Consider the following 19,208-nt stretch of genomic DNA (forward strand, 5'->3'; position numbering starts at 1 on the left):
ATGTTGGATGATTAGGCCTGGCTCGCAGTCAGCATTCCAATTCATCCCAAAGGTGTTCGATGGGGTTGAGGTCAGGGCTCTGTGCAGGCCAGTCAAGTGCTTCCACACCGATCACGACAAACCATTTCTGTATGGACCTCGCTTTGTGCATGGGGGCATTGTCATGCTGAAACAAGAAAGGGCCTTCCCCAAACTGTTGCCACAAAGATGGAAGCACAGATTGTCTAGAATGTCATTGTATGCTGTACCATTAAGATTTCCCTTCACTGGAACTAAGTGGCCTAGCCCAAACCATGCAAAACAGCCCCAAACATATTATTCCTTCTCCCCCAAACTTTACAGTTGTCACTAGGCATTCGGGCAGATAGCGTTCTTCTGGCATCCGCCAAACTCAGATTCGTCTGTCGGACTGCCAGATGGTGAAGTGTGATTCACTCTATCACAAAAGAGTCCAATGGCGGCGAGCTTTACACCACTCCAGCTGATGCTTGGCATTGTGTATGGTGATCTTAGGCTTGTGTGCAGCTGCTCGGCCATGGAAACCCATTTCATGAAGCTCCCAACAAACAGTTCTTGTGCTGACGTTGCTTCCAAAGGCAGTTTGGAACTCTGCAATGACTGTTGCAACCGAGGACAGACAATTTTTACGTGCTACGCGCTTCAGCACTCAGCAGTCCTGTTCTGTGAGCTTGTGTGGCCTACCACTTCACAGCTGAGCCGTTGTTGCTCCTAGACATTTCCACTTCACAATAACAGCACTTACAGTTGACTGGGGCAGCTCTAGCTGGGCAGAAATTTAACAGACTTGTTGGAAAGCTGGCGTCCTATGATGGTGCCACTTTGAAAGTCACTGAGATCTTCCGTGCGGGCCATTCTACTGCCATTGTTTGGTTAAGGAGATTGCATGGCTGTGTGCTCGATTTTATACACCTGTCAGAAACGGGTGTGGATGAAATAGCCGAATCCACTCATTTGAAGGGGTGTCCACATGCGTTTGGGCATGAAGAATAGCTTCAAGGCCCACATAGGGCTTTCACCACCTTGCGTCAGGCCTATGAAGCCTTTGTTGCCATGTAAGCAAGATAAAGAGAGACAATGTGTATAAAACGGACAGAACAGTTTAGTCCAGGGTGTATTATAACTGTGACCCAAGGCTGAATCTAGTCTAGTCTAATGCCTGTCCGGTTTCTGTTGGTGTGCCACTGGGCTCTGGGTGTACAGACAGAGGAGGGAGAGAGTAAGGGGTAGAATCACATTGGCCATGCATTATGAGCTTCCCCAGGACATCTCCTTATCATCTCAACGGTGCTTTATCCATCTACTAGCAAAAAACCTTTGAGAAAAATAAATGTCAACACTAGCAATACCTGATTTGAAAGAGAAACATTTGAGAAAGGGGTGTGAAAGGAGTGACAGACTGAACAAATGAACAGTATAATAATGTGTACATATTGAATATAGATGATTAGTGTTCATGTTGGAGCTTTGGTAGACACAATTTTGGCTCTGCAATAGAAACCTTGATGCTTTGATCTCTGTTTGTGTGCCATTAAAAATACCAGCAGTTGGGCTGGGCTTCCTGCATTTTAAATATGGTTTAGATAAAACATTGCAGATATATTCTCACATGAAAAACAAGCTGCCTTGTTCATTCAATTGTGATGAACCTGGAGTCTCCCAGATGGACATTTATTATTTCAGCCAGTGCTTCCAGCAATATTTACATGACATTTTAGTCATTTAGCAGACGCTCTTATCCAGACTAACTTGAAATTAGTGAATTCATCTTAAGATGAAGATAACTAGGTGAGACAACAACACATCACAATCGTATCAAGTATATTTTCTCTCAACAAAATATTTATCAGCAAAGTTAGTAGGAAATAACATGCATTTTCTAGTTTTCCTCGCTCTCTCCTGCTTTCTCCTTCCCTTTCTCTCGCTTCTCTCTTAAACTCAAGGATATTGATTTAATCTATTACTAGTCCTGTCAGTCCGAGTGGCTCTGTGGTGCTGGCTGGGCTGCCTCAAAATGTCCAGTGAGTCCCGTTCACTCTAACCCAACCTCCTCTCTCTCCCTCTACCCCGTACAGGTTCAGACAACCACCATGTGCATCTCTGTCAGTCTGAGTGGGTCGGTGGTGCTGGGCTGTCTCTTTGCTCCTAAGGTCCACATCATCCTATTCCAGCCCCAGAAGAACGTGACAACGCTGAGAGTGGCTGCCAACCGTTTTGGGGCCACGGTCAAATCTGCATCGGCGTCTGCCCCCAGCTCTAGCTACTGGAAAGGTAACGTCTCTATCACTGGTAAATGGGTTTTTATCTTTTTGTAAACAACCATTAACATTTATTTTTGTCATCACATATAAATCGTACAATCAGCTAAATGTTTCAGTCATTTTTGGTGAGCCATCTACTGAAACATACTGCACATCTACTGCTATTTATGATTTCATTATATTCAGATTATATTGATATTTGTACTGCACTGTTGAGGGAGCTTGCAAGTAAGCATTTTGCTGCATCGTTTATACCTGTTGTAAACAGTGTGTGACGAGTCTGTTGTGTTTGCCATACTATAGGCCTATGGAAAAGTAGAACACAAAATTCTCTCAAAAACAGATCCCTTGGTTCAATATTTTTTTTCTTTAATCAATGTGAAAATCAAAGTCATACCTACACTTTATAACTAGTCTGTTAATTTGGTATTTTATTGAAAATATGTTATCCTCTATTCTCGTTCTTTTCCAGCATCAGCCTCTACCAGTGTGCCAACAGCGGTAACAACAGTCTGTAATGGTCGTGAGGTAGTGGACTCCACTACGTCCTCTTTGTGAAGGTTGAGTTGCTTGTATCATTCCTCTGTCCTGAGAACAACACAAATCACAATTCCATCCAAATTCATCCCCTCTCATACAACAAGGCTGCTGTCATATCTAAGTCCCATTTACAGTAGAGACCAGTAGAGTCTGTCTATTCGGACAGAGGGAGGCCAGGATGCACTTAACTGTGAAAGCTAAATTATGTGACAATACTTAGGAGTGTGACGTAATGTAGGACTGTAAAGCATTTTTGCATAGATTTAACAGTATGTGATTGATTTTACTTGGTTTCAAGATAGACTCGTCGTTGAATGCACTGCTGTATGCCTTGCTGTCAGTACAGAGAATCAGTCTTATGAATGAGGTGGTTCATGTGAAGCGATCATGGTATCATAACAAAAGGTTGTTCTTATCTTGTCCTTACAGTGCTGTGAATGCGATATCAAAATATTATTTTTCTCTTTGACTAGAATATTATTAATACATAACACTTGAATTCATTTGGCCCCTTGTTTTTAAACTACATTTGAATATGAGATGAACCATAGTGAAAGTGATGATTAAAAACTAGCCTACTATCAGTATAAAGGACAATGTTTTAATGTAGACTTTGGTGAACCAGTTTGTGCTTTCTTGTAATTTATGTAAATAAATTGTGTTATTTTTTAATGATTAAAACATAAAATGCTATTGTGTATTTTGTTCACAGAAGTCTCTAGGCAGTTTTGGTGGTAGCTCGACAGGATGGATTAAAGCAATCATTGCCGATGGGTATTTGTACATACATCAAGTGTTCCGGGAAGAAGCAGTCTACACTAGTGTTTCTCAACCTCCTTTTTGCCAGGGACTGGCAGGCTCGGGTCCTTACTCCTTTGGTACTGCTTAAATTACAACTAGCAATGGACTAAATCAGTGTTATTAGCTAACCGTCTCAGACACCAGTGAACATCATCCCAGCCCAGGCACCTAGAGAAACATTGCACCCAATCTGTTTGAAATGACTATTGGATGTAACATCTACATGCCTACATATTCTCTCTCACAGTGGTTTCTGAGACCGCAGCAATGAACTGTAGAAGAGCAGCTAGCTTGTCTTAATCACCTCAAATTTATTCTCCTTTCCTTAACCCGTGTGGTGTTCATGTTTTTGTTATTCACCCAATGTTCGCGGGTCTGATGGATTTCTGTAAAAATACTTAATACTTAGTTGACATATCAATTATAAGCAATAAAGACAGCATACATGGTTAATATTTGCCATTTACCTCTGCTAGATTACATTTATCAATAAATTCACTATTTGTATTTTTTTTATAAAATGGGATTTTTGAAACAATAATCAATTATAATCAAGACACGGGTGGAATAAATCATGTTTATCTTGAACAAATATAAATTAAACAAGGCTTTCATCCCTATTGATGTTTATTGCTTTGAACTGGACAAATTTTACATACAGTATTTTATGGAAATGATAAATGAGCCCCATTGAACACAAATTAAGGCCGGACTACACACCACATGAGTTTTACTGTGTGTGTGTGCTGCAAATGTATTTCTTGCACTTGATGCATGTGTACTGTGTCTTTCTGTCCTTCTTGGGTCCACACACATCCCAGCGCTTCTTCTTGTTGCTACCGGTTGCAATCTAGAATTATGAAAACACTTAGTTCAGGAATTTTACTAACATCTCACTCACTCACTCATATATATATAGTTACAGCAGGCCAAGGTAGGAGAGTCAGACACACACACACATGCAACAACAACACTCACACTTCAGGTATTGGAGTTGTTGGTTCTGTGGGTCAGGTGGATGGGGCTGGCAACCTCCTCCTGAATCTTCTTGGGATATGTTGCCTCCTCTGGATTTGAGGTCTTACCAATGCCCTGCCCAGCTCCTGAGCCATCTTCTCTGGACCTTCCCTCTGTTCAAATCTGTGTTCAACGCCACCCAGATGACAAACGCATTGTACGCCGAAATGTCCAAAATGTTGAAGAATATCACAAGTGGGCCAGTGTAGGGTTCTTCTTTTTCAGCTGTAGCCAGTCACCAGCTTGTCTAAATTGTCCACCCCTGTTGTGGCATTGTAATCCATTATGATTTCTGTTTTTTGATGTCCCTGCCCACCGATTCTCCCATTCTTATGCAGTGTACTCATGTGTACCACATTGTTCTGTGTATTCTACAGCTAAGGTGGGAGCTCTGGCTTGATTTTTCATACTATTCCTACCATCGTCAGCTTCCTGTTGAGGAGCTCCTGTCCCAGGTTGTGCGAAGTAAAAATGTTATTGCATGCGAGTCCGTGTGTGACGTCCAGGACAACCCGCATCCCTTGGTTCTTCTCAGGGGCTCCTCCATCTGGCTTCCCCGTATACACTTGCAAGTTCCACGCATATGATGAAGCAGCATCACAGGCAGCCCAGATCTTGATTCCATATTTTGCGGGTTTAGACAGTGTGTACTGCCTGAAGGGGCAGCAGCCCCTAAATAGCATAAGCTGCTCATCAACAGTAACGTTGGGCCCAGGGTTGTAAAACAGGGGAAGGCGGTCCACCCACTTGTCCCACACTGACCTGATTGCAGCTAACTCGTCACTCTGCCGCCGAGCTGGTCTGGTGTCTCGGTTATCGAAGCAGATAATCCTGGAAATAATGTGGGAAGTTTTCCAGAGACATTGTTGCACGGAAAAGTTCTCTTCCAGTTTCAGCATTCCAATCGCACTGATTATTAACACCTATTAGCATTGCCTATTAAAAATCTAGTGTTGTTTTAAAGCCCTATGGTCGGAGTGGTGGCTACTGACTACATGGCATCAGGCCAATCTATCAAAGTAAACTTAGGTTTCATTTTAGGAGTTTCAGAAGTTTACTGATGCAAAAGCTGTTAGAAGCATTTCATTTTCAAATAGCCAAATCTCAGGGGATTCCTCAATCAACATGCCACAAGCTGTGTAGCTGACAGCTAGACATGCGTCAAGGGCCGATCCCGATTTAGGAACGTATGCCTTTCCTACACACATTCAGTCACGTAACGCGCTCTGCAGGAGTGGCTACCTCGCGCGCTCTAAATACATTTCTTTCAACTACTGAAAATCCTCGCACTTGGGGAGTTTTCATTCATTTTTGGTACATTTATCTTAAGACATCCCTTTAAATACAGTGCACTTTTTAGTTTTAGTTTGACAGACTAGAATATCGAGAGAACGGTTCAGAATATTAGCGATCAATGGAAGAAAGCCTTTATTTATGAATCATAAAAAACAGGTTTGGAGAGCCTTTACACATGTAAGAAAAAGGTGGTTTGATTCATTCTGAAAATTGCCACATTCAGAAGATTCGTGTACTTACAGTACCAGTCCAACATTTTGACACCTACTCATTCAAGGGTTTTTTCCTTATTTTTCCTATTTTCTACATTGTAGACTAATAGTGAAGACATCAAAACTATGAAAAAACACATATGGAATCATGTAGTAACCAAAAAAGTGTTAAACAAATGTGCAACGCTGTCATCAAGGCAAAGGGTGGCTACTTAGAAGAATCTAAAATATATGATATATATTGATTTGTTTAATACTTTTTTGGTTACCACATGATTACATGTGTTATTTAATCATTTTGATGTCTTCACTATTATTCTACAATGTATAAAAAATAAAGAAAAACTTTTGACTGGTATGGTAGAATTATATTAGGGAGAATAGTGTACAATAGTAGGCTATACCTTAGTCTATTGCCTGCACTAACCCTGGAACTGTATGATGACAACCAAGTACTGAGCTATGTGTCAGTTTCAAACTGTTATGGTTTGTTCTGCGCTCCACTCCATAACGATTTAATTCGCCTACATTTCTTTATATTATCAACTGTTACTAACGATCCTCAGCAACAATCACACAGATGTGACTGTGTTTACAGAAAAAGCAAATGAAGGTAAACTAAACAATGTAATAATAATGTAGGCTATACTAACTAAACAGAAATAACAGTAAATTGGCAGTTGAATATGTGGTTATGGTCGATATTGAAAGTGGCTAATATTTAACATGATAGAAATAGGACATAGAAAGTCAGGGTAGCCTATAATTAAGATATTTGACAGTGCCCATTCCTGCAAGTTAAGGCCGTACAATGTAAATGCTACACAATGGCACAACATTTCCTAAACTTTTCTGTGGTTAAGTTGATATGCTTCAATTTTCTCCTATATGACTGGTTTTACATTTGTCTCCAGCAGTGGTGTAAAGTACTTAAGGAAAAATACTTTAAAGTACTTCTTAAGTAGTTTTTAGGGATATCTGTACTTTACTATGTATATTTGACAACTTTTACTTCACTACATTCCTAACAAAAATATTGTACTTTTTACTCCATACATTTTCCCCGACAAGCAAAAGTACTCGTTACATTTTCAATGCTTAGCGGGACAGGAAAATGGTGCAGAATGGTGTTATTTCTATGGGGGGACATTTTTCTTGGATACTTTTTCCACTTGGAACAGGCAGGTTCGCGAGACCTTATTCATGGTTTCCTCATGCGTAAAGGTGGTGAAATTATTAGGGAATTAAGTCACGGTCAGAATATGGCATATCTGTAGAAGCACCTTCATTTATTCACTCTCCATCCAAAACAAATTGCACGCTCATCTCATGCTTAAGTTCAAAATACGCATAGAGCGAAGTGCATAAAGGGAATTACGTTCCTTTTAGCACGCTTAACTCGGAATCGGAGCCCATCTGCACACAGAGATGAGATACAGGCAGAGCACAAAAACGGTTCTAGTCCTAAAGTGAAATTTGTAAAAGTTGCTCCACCCTTAACAGAAACTGTTTACTGCAGTTAATTGATAGATGGTAACACAAAGAGCATTTGTGTAAAGAATTTAATTGACAAAATCTGAATAATGTTCATACACAGGCTAAGGCATTCATAGATCAACTAAACCCCATTCTCTTCTCCATTCTGGACCCCTTCCTGCTCTGGCTGTTGTCTTTTCAGAGGAATAATGTAGAGTCCGTTCTTTGCTTCCTTCAGTCTCCACCACCGACCAAGCCTGAAAACAAAGACTTTATTAACAAAAAAAAACTCATTGACAAAACAGATATTTCATGAATAAAGTTATGAGTAAAATGATGCAGTATATAAATACGTGTCCGAGTTAAAATTAATGCAAGTTATTTGCGTAGATCTACCCATTGGTTGATTCTGAGTGGGAAACGCGGGATCCTCTGTCTACAACGAGTTAGCAAGTCTGACATTTCCGAATTTTCAACTAGCACGTGAACGCAGTCTAAGAAGCCATTTAATCTTGTAATAAGAAAACATGGGAGGTATTGTCATCACTGCCCCAAGCAGTCGAGGGAGTCGTAGGATTTGGGAGTGAAATAAGTGCCACCTTGTGGTCACCTGACCTCATTGAAACTACTTTCATACAGAACACTGAAAACAGGCTTAACTCAAAGGGTAGGCCCAGAGCATATGATCAATATAGTGAGGCTTTTGACCAGTCAGCAATGAGTGTATAATGATAGTAAGTATGCTCTGGGCTGTATCTATGTATGACAGGTAAGTAGCTGGGTATATACCTGTGCTCCTGTCCTACTCCTGCCACTAGGAACTTCCCAGAGCTAGAGAACTTCAGACTGTTGACAAAACCAGTCTAAGAGAGAGGAGACAGTCAGAAAACACTTTAGTGAGAATACAGATGTTTTAGTGCAGAACACTTGTACTAGTCAGTTGATCATACACATAGGCCTATACAAATAGGCTGAATGCGTAATGTCTAAATTACATCCAATGGTGTTTACCACATATTGTCATGCTACACAATGATTGAATGCAACGCAAGTTATGGATGTATTAGGTATGGAGCAGTGTAGCTGGGACTTGCTTACCACAGGGATGCTGAAGAGAGGCTCCAGGTGACGGAACCCCTGGCCACACTTCCACAGCTGCACCTTAGAGTTGTGTGAACCTGTCAAGTGACAACAGTTATTCAATTCCAGCATCATCAATTGGGCAGGTCAATATTAGCTTCAACGCCTAATACACTCCCCCCATATTTATTTGTACAGTGAAGCTAAAATCGGTGCATTTTGGATTTGAGATCAAATGTTTTATATGAGGTGACAGTACAGTATTTTAACACATTTACCTGTTTAGAAATTACAGCACTTTATGCATCACACCCCCCCATTTGAAGAAGTTGTTTTTCCATAAGAATTTGGACAAAGTAGTCGAAAGTTCAGTATTTGCTCCCATATTCCTAGCACGCAATGACAACATCAAGCTTTTGACTATACAAACTTGGTTGTTAGAGTAGAGCCAAATTCACAAAATTTAGCTTCATCGTCCAAATAAATATGGAGGGGGGTGTATAGGACCACGGATTGAGCACTAATGTAGAGCATCACACTATAGGTTTACAGTATGCATTATAGTAAGGAGAGGTGGAAGTTTGGGGTTGATCATTACTAATAACCCACACAGGGTGTGTACAGATGTGTATAGATGAGACGGTGTATAGCAAAGCTGGTGAAGAGGACTCACAGTCGAAGCTACAGTGTCAATAGTTCTGCAGTGCTGTGTGTGTATAGATGCGTGTTATAAAGCTGGTGACTCGCACAGCAGTTGTTACCTGAGGCTACGGTGTCAGAGTTCTGCAGAGCCGCCACGGCTGCCACCCAGTAGGGCTGCTCCAGCCCCGAGTCGCCATGCCGACCGTGGGCTGCCTTCACCGTGCTGAGGGGCTTCTTCTTGTTCACACTCCAGAGGGAGACGGAACTGAGGTGAGGAAGAGAAATCTTTTTTGACTACTGAAAACATTTGTAATAGACCATCCTGTGCCGTTTGGGGAGAAGTGGTTACAGAACCTCTACAGATGTGGAGTACGACGACACCTAGTGGAGTATAAAGCCACACACTTACCCATCATCAGCACCTGTTATCATGTGTTCTTCGTTAATGAGCTGGATACAGTCGATGGAGCCCCTGAGCGAGAGTGGGAGGAGCATCCCAATAGGTTAACACACAAGGATAATAGACACTCTCGGACCAACAGAGACTATACAGTATTGTGAGACTGACTAATACAGAGAAAGAGAAAGGAGTCCAGGAAGACTCACTCATGGCCATGGAACACTAGCTGGGACTCCTCGGCAATCTTCCACACCCTCACAGTGCGGTCCCTCCCCCCTGCAGTCACACAGCGCTCCCGACTCCCACTGTCCAGTCCCGTGATCACATCCTGGTGACCAAATCTAGGGAGACACACAGTCAATAAAACACAAACACAATTCTCATGCCAACCTGAAGAAACACAGATATTACTTGTCAGCTACTCACAGGGTTTCCACATAGGCGTTTTCGTCCACGTTCCACACCTTGATGGAGCGGTCGTGAGAGGCACTGTACAGGTCATGAGTGCCCCTCCTGAAGGACAGGCCCTGTGGAGAATAGATGGCTCAGTTTGAGAGAAGGTGCAACAAAAATAAGAATTTAAAGAAAGCACATTTTAAAGCAAGAATAGCTTACCGACACAGGGCCTCTATGTCCTGTGAACTTGTACAGGTGTTTACATGTTGCTGCCTCCCAAATCATGATCAACTTATTCATGTCTCCCGTTGCCAAGTACTTGCCGTCCGACGATATGGAAATACACAGTACATGGGCTGTATGTCCAACATGGCGATCATCTGTTCCTTTCCTCCCACCAGCTATTGTGTGCAGTCTCTTACCATTCTCTACATCCCCTGCAGTTACAGAAGAAAATGGGAGAATACATAAGCTCACTGACTTTTGCATTTCAGGCAGCATGGGACTGATTTTGCACAGTCTATTTCAGTACAACATCAAACTTATCTTTGATTATTTTGGAGAAGAAAACAAACAAACAAATATAAATGTTGACTCACATTTGATGATGGAGCAGTCTTTGGCAGCAGAGAAGATGTGCTTGTCATCAGGAGAGATGACCAGACAGGTGACTGGCAGCTTGTGGCCTCTCAACAGACGAATATCTGACGTGTCTGGTGGCAGGAGCTGAAAACCATGACAACATAGCAGTTGTGTTTAGTAGGCACAAAACAGAAGTGGACAGAAATGGGTAGGTCCAATCAAAAACACTTTTTCAATGTAACCTACAAAATGACCACAGCCTTCATGTTACACAGCTCACTATGGGCCATAGAAAACTCATACTGTGTGGATACTGGATGGACATGCACAGAGTGCTTATATGAGAGACACACAACAAAGATACTCACATCTTTTGCAACCATCCGTTGAAGCTTTCCTTTCTGTTCAAGCTGAGGAAAAGAGAACTTGTTCACTATGAGGGCAATACCATATTCATAAAAGGACTTGTGATATATATTAGGGCTATAATTAAGCATTAAGGTATGAGCGGGTGTGGTATATATCCAATATACCACAAACCCCCAAGGTGCCTTATTGCTATTATAAACTGGTTACCAACATAATTAGAGCAGTACAAATAAATGTTGTCATACCCGTGGTATACGGTCTGATATACCACGGCTGTTAGCCAATCAGCATTCAGGGCTCTAACCACCCAGTTTATGATCACAATTGCAAATTGTAGCTAGTACACTTACCACTTCTTCTTGAAGTCTTCCAGCTATCAGGTCAGTCTCAAAAGACTCTTCCTCTGCTTTCTTTTCTTCTATTGATAAGACATGAAGACAGAACAGTAAAGCATCAGATTCCAAATAAGCACTTAAATATAAAGTTAAAGAAAACAATTTAGCACAGCTCAATTAATAGTTACAGTAGCTAGCTAACGTTACTCCCTTACCCTCATCCCTCAATTGGTCAAGGTAGAGCTTGGCTAATCGTAGTTTCTTTTCCTGTGGAGTCTCATCAAACTCTTCTTCGACATTGGCCCTCCTTTTTCTGTGCACTGCAGGGCTACATAAATATATTGTTTCAACTCATACAGCTCAAAATAAAATCAGTTTGTTCGCCAACTTACATAGCTATCTGTGAAGCCAGTCAACTACACTGAGTAAGTAAGCCTACCCTTCAGTTTCAGAGTCGCTGGAGATTTCTTCATTGTGCTTTGCATTTAATTTCTTCTTGAGTTTGTTTCCCATGTCTCCATCATTCTAAACCACCAACACACAAGCATCACAGATCAGAAGAAAATTAATTTAGCCATCATTGTAATAGTTACGTAGATAGCTAGCTAACGTTAGCTAACTACCTCCTTACCTTTCGTTTGGAACCGGCTGAATTCTCGCTCTTTTTGAAAACCTTTAGAGGTCCTTTTTTCTTTATGAAGAAAGACGACATGATTATATTCTTTAGATTGTTTCAACAGTGCTTCAGAGTTAGTAAATCTTTACACTAGTTAGCACACATTTTAACCACGCAAATCAACATTAGACCCACATGGGTTCTCTCCCTTCTGATTCAACCAAACTATAGACTCCACAGACCCAAGGTTTGAAATGGAGGTGTTGATTGGATAATATCGCGGCATGTGTTTGTCCCGCCCACAAATACAGAGCTCTCACTGGTTCCCCGAGCAAGTAGGAACTAAAGTCTAAATTTGATTGGCTGAGAAGGCCTGCCAGTTCAGAAGGAAACATGTGCAGGGAAAAATTCTTTCCCCAAAAGATGTGATCCTGACAAATGGTTCCTTCCAGAACGCAGTTAAACCAAGTAAAAATTAAAAGGATGAAATAATGATTTTACATTGAGGTTACATGTTAAGCACAAACCTATTTTTTTTTTAATTATCTCGTTTTATTAAAAAAATCGAATATATTTTCACTGCCATCAAGCACACACTGAAATACTTAATGCGACCAAATACACCGCAGTACTGCAGTACTACTTCCTCTAGCTACTAGCTAGTACCAGCTAGTACTTTTCCATGTACTGACAAAGATTTGCATCCATTCTCACTGCGATCTCAGCAACGAAATTGAATACACAGGTGGGTAACGTTAGCTGTAATATGATGTGTTAAAATCTGTAATGTGTTGCCTGAAATTGGCTAATTTGTACAATATTGGGAAATGTCCAAAAACTGCCAGCGCAGAGCTCACGTTCTGTAAAGGACCTGATATGGCGTCCACAGAGATGAGTCTCTTTGTGGCTAACGTTATTGCAGCGCATACAGCATCATCAATGTAGTAATAACCTATTTAAATATAATCCCAATGTGAAGCTAATGGTCTTAAAAGTTGATGGAAAAAAGTAATGTACAGTTTCAATATTTATATTTTATTTATTCAAATACACAATTATAGTGCTCCAGACCTGATGAAAATATTTTTTGTATATTTAGTCAAATGTACTTATTTTCTGTGCCTGTGTTATATATTTTATCAGGGCGTTTGCCCACCTGAGTAATGGCACCAAAGCGGGCAGCAACAACAACACACTCTGTCAGTGTCCACACAGGCTCTTCTGTCAAAATGATGAAGATTGGCATGGATCATTCTCTGGAGGATTTTGGTGAGGTAATAGAGGAGAAGTACAGAATACCAGATGATGGATATTCACCCATAGAGGTGAGAGAGGTTATTTAATTGATGATCAGTTACTAACAATTACTGCAGATTACCACCACAGGTTACAATCTAATTTAATTTGTTTCACGGAATACTTTACCCCTTACTTTTCCACCCTGCAGTATCAGTAAGGATTATGGCCCATGTACAATATCCTGTATGGTTGATGTGCTGTAGTAACTGTACTGTATTTTACAGTATTTTACAGTGTCGTACTTTGTTTCTCTCTCAGGGTGAACCAATCACCTTCGAGGAAGAAGACGATCAAAGTCCTGAAACGAGAACCGACACCATAACTCTCCTGATGAAAATTGATCAGCTCCAAGCAGAACTGAAATATGAGCGCAGATGCAGGCAGCTGGCTGAGAGGGAACTGAAACAGATGAAAGGTATGTTGTAAAACTACACTCATTGTTCATTGAATCGTATTTAATGGGTATTCAAAGTTACCCAAATAGACAATTTTTTTGGCGTCAACCTTAAACTTTTTTAGTGTTAACTTTTAAAAAGACTTCTTATCATGACAGATACTGCAAGTATTTTAAACACCACTGTCAATGTACTCCGTTATCTTGCAATGATGCACTGAAAAAGGTTAAGCTAATCAGTTAGGGTGATTGCTGATTATCTATCTTTATAACATGGCTTGACTGAATAATCGATTCTCATTGGTCAAATGGGTGTTGCTGATTATTTTCTGATACTTTGTCAGAGATGAACGACCTGCCAATGTTCTCAGTTATCTTGAAAATATAAATTGGAAAAGGTTGATCAGTTAGGTGGATTGCTCATGAGAGGTCTATATACACAGTGTATAAAACATTAGGAACACCTTCTCTTTCCATGATGCAGACTGACCTTTGAACGGGGTATGGTAGAAGGGACCAGGCGCATCGATTTTAAGTGTGTCAAGAACTCCAACGCTGCTAGGTTTTTCACACTCAACAGTTTCCCGTGTGTATCAAGAATGGTCCACCACCCAAAGGACATCCAGCCAACTTGACACAACTGTGGGAAGCATTGGAATCAACATGGGCCAGCATCTCTCTGGAATGCTTTCGACACCTTGTGGAGTCCATGCCCATACAAATTGAGGCTGTTCTGAGACAAAGGGGGTGCAACTCAATATTAGGAAGGTTTTCCTAATGTTTTGTACACTGAGTGTATAATACTCTCTTGTAATACTTTGTCAGAGATGAATGACCTGATGACCCAGATGAGACACACTGCCCATGACCTGAGGACTGTTCTGGACCATGCCCGGGGGCAGCAGGGGAATGATGTGAACGATGTTGTGAACGACGCTGTCACCCCAGAAAGCTGTGAGGGGCAGAGCATTTCTTATGCGGACGTGCCAGTTCAGATGTCACAGGTGGTGTCACAGGAGGTAGAGGTGAGGTCACCACCCCCATCAGGCCATTCTACAATGTAGTTGCTGCTACTGTCACATTCAACTTGTCCTCTCAAGAAAATGATGTATATAGCCTCATGTTTGCCTGGGTTCAGACAGACAACCTGAGATATGGCATTAGGATTACTTTAGCCGGGTTAAACCAGACCAAATGCTCCACCTACAGCTGAAAAAATGGTAAGTGCATCATGCAGTCTAATTTAACCAGGCTAGGAGTACTTCTGATGAAAGGAGATACACAATATCCAAACATTGCTGGCCATAAAATACAGCAATTCAATTAAAGTATCTCTCTAAAATAAAACTAGATATGTCTCTGACAAATCAACTTTGCAATGTTCTCTGACAATGGACACTTCAGTTCTGTCTTTAACTTTATCAGGACGCTAACTATATCCACCTCCCCGGGGGTCTGAGAGTGCAGAGGAATCTGTACAAGGGGATCTCAGAGATCATGGACTTCAAGAAGTACATCTCAGCCATGCTGATGGTGCTGTTTGACAGGGAGACGCTGGGCACACACAGTCTGCAGGGCAGGAGGTGTAACATCGCCAAAGAGGAAACCCAGAAACCTCAACTTCCCCCTGACATCATGAGAGGCCTTCTAGGTACTGTACTTTGTCTATTTCTTATTGCTGTCTATTTTATTCAACCTTAATTTAAAGTCGTTCCAGCAAACCAAAATTGGTTTTGTGAAAGTTCCCGGAACATTTGTCAGTTTGCTGCAAATCTTCTCATAACACAAAAAAATGTCCAGTCGTGCTGATGATTAGAACATATTTAATCTGTTCTTTAAAGGTTCCAAGAATGTTTCATTAGGTTGTGGGAACAGAATGGTGAGAACATTGTGGGGACGTCAGAAAATATATGTTCCCAAAACACAAAAACTATCCAGTTGTGTCGATGATTCTACAATGTTTCTTTTAGGGTGCAAAAAACATTCACTTGACGTTACAATAATGTTTCCAGAACATATTTAGTCTGTTCTTTGAAGATTCCTAGAATGTTTCTTTAGGTTGTGGGGCTTTGACAAGAGAGAGGTTCCCAAAACACTAAAACTGTCCAGTTGTGCTGATATTCATAGAATGCTTTAGTTAGGTTAAAGTCTTGCCATAGATTTTCAAGCTGATTTAAGTCAAAACTTTAACTAGGCCACTCAGGAACATTCAATGTGGTTTAGGTAAGCAACTCCAGTGTATATTTGGCCTTGTGTTTTAGGTTATTATCCTTTTGAAACATTAATTTGTCTCTCAGTGTCTGCTGGAAAGCAGACTGAACCAGGTTTTCCTCTAGTATTGTGCTTTGCTCTATTCCATTTATTTTTATACTAAAAAACTCAACCACCACCATGCTTGGAAATATGAAGATTGGTATTCAGTGTTGTGTTGGATTTGCCCCAAACATAACACTTTGTATACATGAAATAAAGTTAATTTCTTTGGCACATTTTTTGCAGTTTTACTTTAATGCCTTATTGCAAACAGGATAGATGTTTTGGAATATTTTTATTCTGTACAGACTTCCTTCTGTTCACTCTGTCATTTAGGTTAGTATTGTGGAGTAACTACAATGTTGTTGATCCATCTGCAGTTTCTCCCATCACAGCCATTACACACTGTGACTGTTTTAAAGTCACCATTGGCCTCATGGTGAAACATCTGAGAAGTTTCCTTCCTCTCCGGCAACTGAGTTAGGAAGGACGCCTGTATCTTTGTAGTGACTGCGTGTATTGATACACCACCCAAAGTGTAATCAATAACTTCACCATGCACAAAGGGATATTCATTGTCTGCTTTTCTTTATTTTTACCCATCTATCAATAGGTGCCCTTCTTTGTGAGGCATTGGAAAACCTCCCTGGTCTTTGTGGTTGATTCTGTGTTTGAAATTCACTGCTTGACTGAGGGACCTTACAGATAATTGTATGTGTGTGGTACAGAGATGAAGTAATTCAAAAATCATGTTAAACACTATTACTGCTATTATTGAGTCCATGCAACTTATTATGTGACTTGTTATGTTAAGTACAGTTTTACTCCTGAACTTATTTACTCAAGACATTTCAGTTTTTATTTTTTTATCAATTTGTAAAAAAAAAAAATGTTTATTTTGTTTTGACATTATGGGGTATTGTGTAGGCCAGTGACAAAATCTCAAAATCTCAATTTCATCAATTTTAAATTCAAGCTGTAACACAACAAAATGTGGAAAAAGTTTGTGAAGGCACTGTATTATGTGACTTGTTAAGCAAAACTTATTTAGACTTGCCATAACAGGGGTTGAATACTTATTGACTCATGACATTTCAGCTTTTCATTTTTTATTAATTTGTAAAAATGTCTAAAAACACAATTACACTTTCATATTATGGTGTATTGTATGTGGACCAGTGACACAAATCTGAATCTGAAGGCGCTGTATGTTTTTTATTTCTAATGATAAAAGATATCAATAATACATGTTTAAATTATATTTTTTCTAGATCACGTGAGGATAAAGTTTGGTGTGGATTACAGTGCGATTCGAGCTGCCGTCAGAACAAAGTTAAATAACGAAGACAAACTGTTGAAGAAGAGACTTGGGATCCGTTAAATCTCCAGTCCCAAAAATGTAAATAACCAAATACCAGGTTATAATCACACAATTGTTTACATTGTAATTACTGTATTCTGTCTTGTAAGTGCAATGTTTTATTCCACCAACAGATGTCAGTGTTTAGACAGTTTAGTTGGTTGATGTTACTTTTGATCAGAAGGATATTGACTTTGTATGATTTAAGAGTACTGTAGACTACACATATTATAGATTACATTTGTGATAGATTCACTCACATAGTAGCCTTAACAACACATTATTCTATAATGATTGTGCCTGTTAAATAAATGTATTTCTGATTCCCACTCATCTCACAACATCCAATCTTGTTTCACTAATGCTATTAAATGACATTTTTTATTTATATAAAAAAAACATGTTAAACCCCTACCTGTATGTGACTGTACTCTTAGCACCCAGGGCAGTCCTGGAGGGACAGGAGGAGGACAGAGAATGTGTGTGTGTGTAGGCTGAGGAATCACAGCCATAAACTGACTGAGAGATGAGAGAAAGTGTGGGCGGGACAATGAGGGTGGGTGTGGTTTCACAAAAGCATCCTCACCAATGATCCTTTGTTGATGTGCTTCTAACGGTGACCTATGGCTAGCCCCTCCCCCAGCCAGTTGTTGTGTCTCTGAAGACCCTAGTCTGTACATCTATCAGTCTATCACTACTCTCCTCTGACACCTTCACCGGTCCTAACCAGAAGTCCTTCCCACAGGACATCCATCCATCAGGGATACTTATCAACCCGAGGACCAAGACTGCCAGGAACCAGGGTAATAGAAGGAGCAACCAGCCTTAGTGAGTTGTCCCTGGGGTCAACTCGAGAGGTTGATGGGTACTAAGAGAAGTCTGTAGGGTTAGGAACAGGTGCACCTGTTTTACTGTCTGTTGGAGCCGACCCAGACACCAGAGCCTCACAGCTGGCCTGGAGACATACTGTAATAGAGTTCCACTTGGACAGAAAACACCAGCATCTTCTGAGGTAGTTGTACCCTTTTAACTCAAATGAAGTGAAAGTGTGACAGGAGGATTTTATAAAGGATTTATGATACACACTCACAATTCATGTCAGGTGAGTAGTGATTTAATTATTTCAAATTTGATTTGATTTACATTTAAAGTGGTTTAAAGTAATTTATTACCTAGATGTTTTGCCTGGTATACACTGAAATAAATACTATTGATACTTATTGTGTAATTAGATTTTAGTTATATGAAAACTCTTAGCTTACATGTTGAAATAAGCCCAGGTAGCCTATTATTGAGCTGGAGCTCAGTGCGTTGGGTTTAATCGATACAGTAAACAGTCTAGAAGAGTTGTATGCTGATGTGAACTAGAATTTTCCTGCTGTGGTACATAAAGAGAATGTCTCATATAAAGAGGTGCGATTTATTTGTGGCAGATGTTTTCATTTCAATCAAATGATACTAGATCACATGTTCAAGTACATAGACTTGTGAATACCCTCTTGCGCTTCTGTAACTGACAGTCATTTTCAATTGTCCGAGTTTATACATTTTAAGAAAATCATACTTTTTGATGGGCAAAATACTGGTGAAGTAGATTTCCAAATAAAATATTTTTTAGTAAGTCATTTTCCTAAGAATGTAGTGATATTCAACCAAATGCTATTGCATGGCTGAAAACGGCCAGTTCAGAAACCTAGTTTATGCCTCAAAAGGAGAAGCCATATTCTGTATGTAGGACTAATACTAGGACAGGATGAAAATGGGGACAACATTACATAACGCACACGAGAATGTACTGTACATGCACTGACTAGTCCTTCCTGTGCTGTGGGGCGGTAGGTAGCCTAGTGGTTAGAGCGTT

The 19,208-nt window shown here is 40.3% G+C and overlaps 3 protein-coding genes across 4 annotated transcripts in view; 2 read left to right on the plus strand and 1 right to left on the minus strand.

Annotated features, from left to right (window-relative positions):
- LOC120064802 (metabotropic glutamate receptor 2-like) overlaps positions 1-2,837 on the plus strand; it is a 59,916-nt gene extending 57,079 nt beyond the window's left edge. The window contains exons 10-11 of the mRNA XM_039015401.1: positions 2,094-2,289; positions 2,752-2,837. Coding sequence (XP_038871329.1) covers positions 2,094-2,289; positions 2,752-2,837 — 282 coding nt within the window. The remainder of the gene's footprint in view (positions 1-2,093; positions 2,290-2,751) is intronic.
- Positions 2,838-7,691: 4,854 nt separating this feature from the next.
- Positions 7,692-12,265, minus strand: LOC120064615 (U3 small nucleolar RNA-interacting protein 2-like). Its single transcript, XM_039015218.1, has 14 exons — positions 12,057-12,265; positions 11,865-11,950; positions 11,641-11,753; positions 11,441-11,508; positions 11,090-11,131; positions 10,739-10,865; positions 10,359-10,576; positions 10,170-10,270; positions 9,950-10,084; positions 9,753-9,815; positions 9,463-9,608; positions 8,720-8,799; positions 8,411-8,484; positions 7,692-7,878 (listed from the first exon to the last, which is right to left on the minus strand). The coding sequence occupies exons 1-14, from the start codon at positions 12,135-12,137 to the stop codon at positions 7,764-7,766; spliced, it is 1,449 nt and encodes a 482-aa protein (XP_038871146.1). The 5' UTR covers positions 12,138-12,265; the 3' UTR covers positions 7,692-7,763.
- Positions 12,266-12,628: 363 nt separating this feature from the next.
- LOC120064616 lies at positions 12,629-17,759 on the plus strand. 2 transcript variants are annotated; one of them, XM_039015220.1, is made up of 6 exons: positions 12,629-12,786; positions 13,185-13,315; positions 13,599-13,755; positions 14,560-14,759; positions 15,160-15,385; positions 17,259-17,759. In XM_039015220.1, exons 2-6 carry the CDS (start codon positions 13,205-13,207, stop codon positions 17,366-17,368), a joined length of 804 nt encoding a protein of 267 aa, XP_038871148.1. In that variant the 5' UTR covers positions 12,629-12,786; positions 13,185-13,204; the 3' UTR covers positions 17,369-17,759. The 2 variants fall into 2 exon arrangements, with proteins under 2 accessions (XP_038871148.1, XP_038871147.1); XM_039015219.1 differs by having other exon boundaries at positions 12,654-12,786; positions 13,185-13,366.
- The last annotated feature ends 1,449 nt before the right edge of the window (positions 17,760-19,208 follow it).

Source organism: Salvelinus namaycush, chromosome 20, assembly GCF_016432855.1.
Source record: "Salvelinus namaycush isolate Seneca chromosome 20, SaNama_1.0, whole genome shotgun sequence".
Taxonomy (NCBI): Eukaryota; Metazoa; Chordata; class Actinopteri; order Salmoniformes; family Salmonidae; genus Salvelinus; species Salvelinus namaycush.